Source organism: Neovison vison, chromosome 1 (genome assembly GCF_020171115.1).
Source record: "Neovison vison isolate M4711 chromosome 1, ASM_NN_V1, whole genome shotgun sequence".
In the NCBI taxonomy this organism is placed as follows: domain Eukaryota; kingdom Metazoa; phylum Chordata; class Mammalia; order Carnivora; family Mustelidae; genus Neogale; species Neogale vison.
In genome coordinates, this window is record NC_058091.1 from 84,089,831 (window position 1) to 84,099,101 (window position 9,271).

Here is a 9,271-nt window from a genome sequence, read left to right on the forward strand (position 1 = left end):
ATTTAGCATAATGTTTTTCAAGTTCATCCCAAATAATTTTTTGAAGGATATATTTATTTGAGAGAGAGAGAGAGAGAGAGGATGCATAAGTAGAGGGAGGGGCAGAGGGAAAGACTCTTCAATCAGACTCCCCATGGACTCTGCATGGAGCCAGATGCAGGGCTCCATCCCGTGACCCCTGAGATCAGGACCTGAGCCAAACCCAACAGCAGGGTGCTTAACCAACTGAGCCACCCAGGTGCCCTCAATGTCCTTATACCTCATTCCCCACTATTGTGGCAACGCTGGCTAAGGGGACACCCCCACCACTCCACTAGGCTTGTTATTTACTCCTTGTTTAGTGACTTGCTGGATTATTTTGGTAAATTATATTCTTCTCCCTTGCACCTCAACACCCCAAAGGGTGAAGCTTTTTTTTTTTCTTTTAAGTTCTCTCCACACCCAACGTGGGGCTCAAACTTACAGCCCGGAGATCAAGAGTTGGCATGCTCTACTGACTGAGCCAGCCACGAGTCCCATGGTGTGAAGCTTCTGATGTTGCTTATCAGGGAGGGGCAGCTTAGGGTGTGCCCATAGCCACTCCAGGTTGACAGCGGTTTTGGAATTTTGGAAAAGCTCTCTTCCCTCTTTCCTAATTATACCTAAGTTGCTCAGGTTTAATAATTGCTGGCTGATTGCTCTATTATTTTCAGTATGCCCTAGGGCATAAGTTGCTCTACAGACTAATTCAATCAAATTCAAGCTCCTACTAAGGACCAGTTTCAGAAGTCAGTGTTTGGTATTTTTTCTGACCCCAGGAGGAGAGCTTCTCTTAGCTATTTCTTTCTCCACTTCTCTCCTGAAAACTAGCTGGCCTACAGGTTAGCCTGTATCTTCATTGGATTACACATTTCCTACCAAGTGAGTATGCAATTCTTGATTGCAGGGCTGTTGCAGGTAGGGTTTACTTTTTTTTCGTTTCCATTCATTTATTTAATTGACAGAGAGAGAGAGACAGTAAAGAAGAAACGCAAGCAGGGGGAGTGGGAGAGGGAGAAACAGGCTTCCCACCGAGCTGGGAGCTCCACGTGGGGCTGGATTCCTGGACCTGAGCGGAAGGCAGACACTTAACGACTGAGCCACCCAAGTGCCCCAACAGGTAGAGTTTACTTTAAAAAAAAAAAAAAAAAAAAAAAGGAAGACCCAACTACATACTGCCTATAGTAAGCATACTTTATATATAAAGACAGAAATTGGCTGAAAAAAGATGGGAAAAGTTATACTATGTCAACACAAATCAAAAGAATACTGGAGAGGTTGCTTTAATATCAAATAAAGAAAATTTCAGGGCAAAGAATAATCTCAGCAAAAAAGAAGGTCATTCCATAATGATAAAGGGGTCAATTCATCAGAAGGATATAACAGTTCTAAACATTTATATACCCACTAATAGAGCTTCAAAATACATGAAGCAAAAACTGATAGAGCTATAAAGAGAAATAGACAAATGCATGATTATAATCAGAGATTTCAATACATGTCTCTCAGTAATTAATAGAACAAGCAGACAGAAAATTAGAAAAGGTATTAAAAGACTGAACGATACCATCAACCAACTTGATCTAATTGACATTTGGAGAACACTGCACCTGACAATAGCAGAAGAAATGTTCTTTTTAGGAGTGCATGGAATATTTATCAAGATAGAACGTACTCTGGGCCATAAAACTGTTTTGTAAATTTAAAATTATTCAAACCATTGAATTGAATTGAAATTAAGTTACAAATAATTAACAGAAAACTCTCTGGAAAATTCTCAAATAATGAAACAAAGTAGCACATTTGTAAATAACCCATAGATCAAAGAAAAAATCCAAAGGAAATTAGAAAGTATTTTTAACTGACTAAAAATGAAATATAACGTATCAAAATTTGCGTGAAGCCATTAAGGTAGCACTTGCAGGAAATTTTATAGTACTAAGTGCCTATATTAGAAAATAAGTCAGGTCTTCAATTAATGACCTCAGCTTCCACTTCAAGAAAAATATAAAAAGAAGAACAAATTAAATTCAAAGTAAGTAGAAGAAGGAAAATAATAAAGATCACAGTGAAAATCAATGAGACAGAAGACATAAGGAAGAGATAAAATCAATAAAACCAAAAGCTGGTGTCATTAAAAACTTAAAGCCTCTAGTCTGGCTGATCAGAAAAAGAAAAAGAGAAAAAAATTTTAATATCAGGAATGAGAGCAGTGACTTCATTGCACATTCTACAGATGTTAAAAGGATAATAAGGGGGTTGCCTGGGTGGCTCAGTGGGTTAAGCCTCTGCCTTTGGCTCAGGTCATGATCTCAGGGTCCTGGGAGAGAGCCCTGCATTGAACTGTCTGCTCAGGGGGGAGTCTGCTTCCCCCTCTCTCTCTGCCTGCCTCTCTCCCTACTTGTGATCTCTCTCTGTGTGTCAAATAAATAAATAGAATCTTTTTAAAAAGGGATAATAAGGGAATATTATGAATAGCTTTATGGTAATAAACTTGACAACTTAGATAAAATGGGCAAATTAAGACACAAACTAGGGTCACCTGGGTGATTCAGTCAGTGAAGCGTCTGCCTTTGGCTCAGGTCATGATCCCAGGGTCCTGGGATGAAGTCCCATGTTGTGCTCCCTGCTCAGCGTGGAGTCTGCGTCTCCCTCTGCCCCTTCCCTCACTGGTGCTTTCTTTCTCTCTCTCTTTCAAATAAATTTTAAAAATCTTAAAAAAAAAAAAAGATACAAACTACTAAAGCTTACTCAAGAAGAAATAGATAACCCCAGTAATCTTATATCTGTTTTTTTTTTAAATATTTTTTTTAAAAGATTTATTTATTTATTTATTGGACAGAGAGAGCGATCACAAGTAGGCAGAGAGGCAGGCAGAGAGAGAGGAGGAAGCAGGCTCCCTGCTGAGCAGAGAGCCTGATGTGGGGCTCGATCCCAGCACCCTGGGATCATGACCTGAGCCGAAGGCAGAGGCTTAACCCACTGAGCCACCCAGGAGCCCCTTAAAGATTTTTTATTTATTTGACAGAGAGCGATCACAAGTAGAGAGAGAGAGGAGGAAGCAGGCTCCCTGCCTAGCAGAGAGCCTGATGTGGGACTCGATCCCAGGACCCTGAGATCATGACCTGAGCTGAAGGCAGAGGCTTAATCCACTGAGCCACCCAGGCAGCCTTTATATCTGTTTTTTAATTGGATTTGTAGTTTAATACTACCCACAAAGAAAGAAGAAATAAATACCAGTTAACTGTACATAAACTCTTAAAGAAAATTGAAAAGGAAGAAATACTCCTTTCTATGAAGCAAGCATTACTCTGATACCAGAATCTGACGAACACATTATAAAAAAACTACAGACTAATATATCCTATGAACATAGATTCAAAACTTCTAAACAAAATTGAAAAAAATCTAATTCCACAATATATAGAAAAGAGTATACACCATGACCAAGTAGAGTTTATTCAATTCCAGGTATATTCATATTTGGTTTATTTTTATTTTTTAATTTTTTAAAAAAGAATTTATTTATTTATTTGATAGACAGAGAGAGAGATCACAAGTAGGCAGAGAGGCAGGCAGAGAGAGGGGGGAAGCAGGCTCCCTGCTGAGCAGAGAGCCCGATGCAGGGCTCGATCCCAGGACCCTGAGATAACCTGGGCTGAGGGCAGACGCTTAACCAACTGAGTCACCCAGGCACTCCCTAAAGCTTGTTTTATTTATTTATTTATTTGACAGAGAGAGAGAGAGAGCACGCACAAGCTGGGGGAGCAGCAGGGAGAGGGAGAAAGCAGACTCCCTGTTGAGCAAGGAGCCTGATGCAGGACTTGATTCCATGACCCCAGGATCATGACCTGAGCCGAAGGCAGACACTTAACCAACTGAGCCACCCAGTCACCTCTTCATGTTTAGTTTAATGTTTGAAAATCTATCAAAGTAGGGGCACCTGGGTGGCTCAGTGGGTTAAAGCCTCTGCCTTCGGCTCCGGTCATGATCTCAGGGTCCCGGGATCGAGCCCCATGTCGTGCTCTCTGCTCAGCGGGGAGCCTGCTTCCCCCTCTCTCTCTGCCTGCCTCTCTGCCTACTTGTGATCTCTGTCCGTCAAATAAATAAATAAAATCTTAAAAAAAAAAGAAAATCTATCAAAGTAATTTACCATATTCATCATCTCAAAAATAAAGACCATATGATCATGTCACATGGAAAAAAATTTGACAATACAAAACATTTGTTCCCGATTTTTTTAAATCCTTTAGCAAACTAGTAATAGTAGGGAACTTTCTCAACTTGATATGGGACAGCTATGAAAAATCTTCAGATAACACCATAATTAATGGAGAAAGACTGAGTGCTTTCCCTCTAAAGTCAGGAACAAGACAGTAATATCCTTTCTCAGGGCACCTGGCTGGCTAAGTCAGTGCAAATCTTGATCTTGGTGTTGTGGGTTTGAGTCCCATGTTCGGTGCAGAAATTACTTAAAAAATAAAATCTTTAGGAGTGCCTAAGTGGCTTAGTCAGTTAAGTGTCTTGATCTCAGCTCAGGTCTTGATTTCAGTTTATTATATGTTAATTATACCTCAAGAAAGCTATTAAACAAATACTTAACATAATGCCTAATGGGGTGCTAGGTGGCTTGGTCCGTTGAACCTCTGCCTTCGGCTTGGGTCATGGTCTCAGAGTCCTGGGATTGAGCTCCACATCGGGAAGTATGCTCAGTGGGGATCCTGCTTCTCCCTCTCCCTCTGCCCCTCTCCCCTTGTGCTTGCTTTCTCTCTCTCTGGTGCTCTCTCTTGCTCTCTCTCAAATAAGTGGAGAAAATCTTCTTAAAAATGCCTCATGTTTGAGGTAGAGATTTGCTCAGTTTGTCTTCCATCCTGGCTTAAACTGCTTCCGACAGTTTCTGAAACAGAATGCAAAGTGACGTTTTTTGATCTATGGTTAAGTGTAGTCTTGTGCTCTCCTACATGACTGGCTTGTTAAGTCATCAACGGTGATTTTGTTTCTTACACTAAACTGCGAAATCCTCAAGGTTGGGCCTTGTACCTTGTCCTTTTTTGTATCCTACCACCAAGGCCTGCACTGTGACAGACATAGGACAGTTTAAACAAATACCCTTTGGTGAACCGAGTGCATATCACGCTCTTTGACAAATCTGGGACCAGAGGGACTTAGGACAGAAAATGAAGAATGATTTTCACTATTTTTTATGCTTTTACTTATCTGGAGTATAGCATAGAGGACATAGCAGGAAAGACACTGGCACAAAGCTATCCCAAGCAACCACCGGTATCCCTTATGTCCCAGCTGCCTGAGATACAGCTACAGATTGCCTGCCCCAGAGTTGAAGTAGAGAGTGGGGGTTGAAGGCGGAGGAAGACATACGCCAAGTTGAAAGGATTGCCAGCCTGCAAGTCAGCTTCATTTCATTCCCTTGCTGTCTTTATTTTGAACTCTGAGGTGGTGCAGACTGGAAAAGGAAGGAGGAACTCAAGGAGTGCGTGATATAAAACAATGTCCTTTATTAAACACCCTCAATGAGCCGGTGGTCCCATTTCTGATTATAATGACATTTCTCTCCACGTTCCCCACCAAAAGGCGGCAGTAGGAGCAGAACAGATCAGCAAAAGTGAAAGAGAGGGAGCTAGAACTACCATCAGAACCTGGGATTCCTGCCTGCGGCGGGGGGGAAGGGTCGGGGAGAGACAAGGGCAAACATTATCCACTATAGTGGTGGGTAAAGTCGATGATCTTTGATTTCCGTCGTAGGAACTCTCCACTGCCTGAAGAAATACGTCTGTTGTAGGAGATTATGTTGCCCTGGCTTTGACCTTTATAGATAATGTGGGCATAGGAGATGACATAGAATATCCAGAAACAGTGCATGAATATACGGGACAGCAAGCCAAACCAGCGCACGACCCTGACCTCTTCAATGACGGAGACATTGTTAGTAAAGATTTGAACTACAACGTTTACAATTTCATAGAAAATGATCCAGATAATGTAGGTCACTAAGCCCCGGTATATCTGGGCATAGACCGAGTATAGGAGGAAAAAGCTGATGATGATGGTCATGAAAGACAGGAAGAAGACAACATTGGAGGTCCAGCAGATAAAGAAGTGCTCTACCAGGTAGCCTGCACTGTTGGTCTGTGCCTGATGTTCAATGCAATCTTCACTCTTTATGTACTTCTGTTCGAAGATGAGGTACATGTCAGTGGCCACGATGGTAAAGACCCCCGATAACACGGTGCCCATCTTGGCAGTCATCCCAAACCAGTGCTGCTGTTTCATGCTGAGACCTCCTGTGAAGACAAACAGGATGCAGGACAATTCCGGTTCCTGCCAATGTGGAAGTGATCAGGGTTTCTGCCTCCTGCCCCAAAATTCACCCTGGAAATCCCATAGAGAGAGAGACGGAAACCAGGAAATAACAGCTTTGGGAAGACATCAGCTTCTAAAATCTCTTGGGACTGTGAGTGGGGAGGAGGGAGGATGCAGTCTGGGGCTGGGGGCAAGGAGCGGATAAATGAGAGAAGTGGTTCCCAACCTGGGCTTCTCGTTAGAATCAGAGCAAGTACCCACGCCCAGGCTTCACCCCAGATCAATGAGAACATTCTCTGAGTTCAACCTAGAAATCAGAATTTTTCAAAACTTCCTAGTGATTTTCATAGATAGCCAGGCTTGGAAAACCCAGAGTAGAAAAAGTGGTTTAAATTATGTTCTGGGGCGCCTGGGTGGCCCAGTAGGTTAAGCCTCTGCCTTTGACTCAGGTCATGATCTCAGGGTCCTGGGATCGAGTCCCTCGTCAGGCTCTCTGCTGGGCGGGGAGCCTGCTTCCTCCTCTCTCTCTCTCTCTGCCTACCTCTCTGCCTACTTGTGATCTCTCTCTGTCAAATAAATAAAATCTTAAAAAAAAAAATTATGCTCTGATCTTTCCTGGCATTCCTTAGGCAACTGGTGCTGCCCCCTGAGGGGGGAAATTGGCTGCACTTGCCAGACCTTGAGTGCAGGTGTCTCAAGAGAAAAATCAGTAGTACAATAGCCCTGCCTGTGTGAGCAGTTGATGAAAACAGGTGGGCATCAGCCGGATTTCAGCAATCACTCCTGCACTCCATATCAAAACTTAAAGAATACAAAGAAAGGTATACTTGAAGGAAAATTTACACCTCGAGGATGGAGTAGCCTAATAATAGAAAAGAAAAAGCAATAATGAGCTGTGTGTTCAGCTAAAAGACTTAAGGGGAAAAAAACAACACAACATTAGGAACAACAAAAAAATAGGAGAAAAAAATAGAGTGGAAATCATTGAAAATAGAGAGATTTCTGATTGGGTTATTGGGACCAACCTGCTGCTTAAAACAACTAAAAATGCTGGATAAAATAGTTTTAAAATATTCTTTTAAAGATTTTATTTATTTATTTGACAGGGATTACAAGTAGGCAGAGAGGCAGGCAGAGAGAGGAAGGGAAGCAGGCTCCCTGCTGAGCAGAGAGCCTGATATGGGGCTGGATCCCAGGACCCTGGGATCATGACCTGAGCCAAAGGCAGAGGCTTTAACCCACTGAGCCACTCAGGCACCCCTAAAATATTCTTAAAAGCACAGAAGAGCTGGCGAAGGAGGAGGTAGGAAGCCAATCTCGAGGAGACGGAGAGAGGTAAGCAAACGTGAGAGTCAAGTTTGCTCTGAGGACATGTACGAATCTGAGCAAACTTTGCAGGCAAAGGATGAATGAAATCAAAGCTCAGGGCCCGCCGAGGTGGGGAGTCACGAGAAAGCTTCCTTGTATTAATCATGGCTCCCCAAAGGGCTGTGGTGAAAGGTGAATCAGAAGTAAACCTGACCCACAGCTTTCTCTCAAGAGACTCCAAAAAAGAAAACTTAGGACAACACTGAACTTAAGAGGAGAAACTCTCCTCAGGACATTGAAACCATAGCTAGACTTTTTGTCTCTCTGTAGCCCAAATTATATGAAGTATTCAAAAAAGGTTATAAAGGGCACCTGGGTGGCTCCGAGGTTAAGGGTCTGGCTCTTGGTTTCTGCTCAGGGTCGCGGGATCCAGCCCCACGTGGGACTCCATGCACAGTGCTGAGTCTGCTGGTTCCTCTCCCTTCCCCTCCCCCTCTCAAATAAATAAGTAAATTAAAATCTGAAAAAAAAAAAAAAAAGAAACCTCTTTAAGTTACAAATCTAGTTTAAATTAAGCCTGAACTGGCATTATCTCTAAGTTCCTGGCAGAAGTAAACTCAAATCATCTCTGGAGATCTGCATCTTTGTGCTGGTCCTCTCAATGGCAAGCTTGCTTCTCCCCTCCCACTCCCCGGGCTTGTGTTCCCTCTTTCGCTGTGTCTCTCTCTGTCAAATAAATAAACAAAATCTTAAAAAAAAAAAAAAAAAAGATTTTTTAAAAGAGATTTTATTGGGGCACCTGGGTGGCTCAGTGGGTTAAAGCCTCTACTTTGGCTCAGGTCATGATCTCAGGGTCCTGGGATCGAGCCCCACTTCGGGCTCTCTGCTCCCCAGGAGCCTGGTTCCCCCTGCCCCTCTCTCTGCCTGCCTCTCTGCCTACTTGTGATCTCTGTCTGTCAAATAAATAAATAAAATTAAAAAAAAAAAGCCTGCCTTAGGTCAGAAACATTATATTTAAAAAAAAGAGATTTTATTTATTTATTTGACAGATAGAGTGAGAGAGCACAAGTGGGGGAGCAGTAGAGGGAGAGGGAGAAGCAGTCTCCCCGCCTAGCAGGGACCCTGATGTGGGGCTCAGTCCCAGGACACTGACTGGGATTATGACCCAAGCCAAAGGCAGATGCTTAACCATCTGAGCTATCCAGGCACCCCTACTTAGCATATATATTTTTTTAAGGTTCCTCTATGTTGTAGCTTGTATTAGAATTCCCTTTGATCACATTTATATAAATAAAAGGTAATATTGAAAATATATGTGGAAACAGAAAATCATAGAAAATAAGCTAGCAGATTTGAAAGAGAACCAGATAGAATTCTTAGAGATGAAAAACTTAAGACATGAAATTAAAATTTTGGTGGGCATATTTGATAGCAGATTAGACACAGATGAAGTGATAATTAACCAGAAGATAGGTCAGGAGACATTATCCAGACTGTAGTACAGAACAACAAAAAGGTGGAAAATATGTATGAGAAGTTAAGAGATAGGAAGAATATAATAAGATGGTCTGATGAGAGAGAGAGAGGGAGAGAGAATGAGGGAGAGAGAAAAAGAGAAGAAGGA

General features: G+C 42.3%; 1 protein-coding gene across 1 annotated transcript; it reads right to left on the reverse strand.

Annotated features, from left to right (window-relative positions):
• Positions 1-5,730: 5,730 nt before the first annotated feature.
• On the reverse strand, positions 5,731-6,309 carry LOC122899401 (transmembrane protein 217-like). The gene has a single exon (XM_044237068.1). It carries the CDS (start codon positions 6,307-6,309, stop codon positions 5,731-5,733), a length of 579 nt encoding a protein of 192 aa, XP_044093003.1.
• Positions 6,310-9,271: the final 2,962 nt, after the last annotated feature.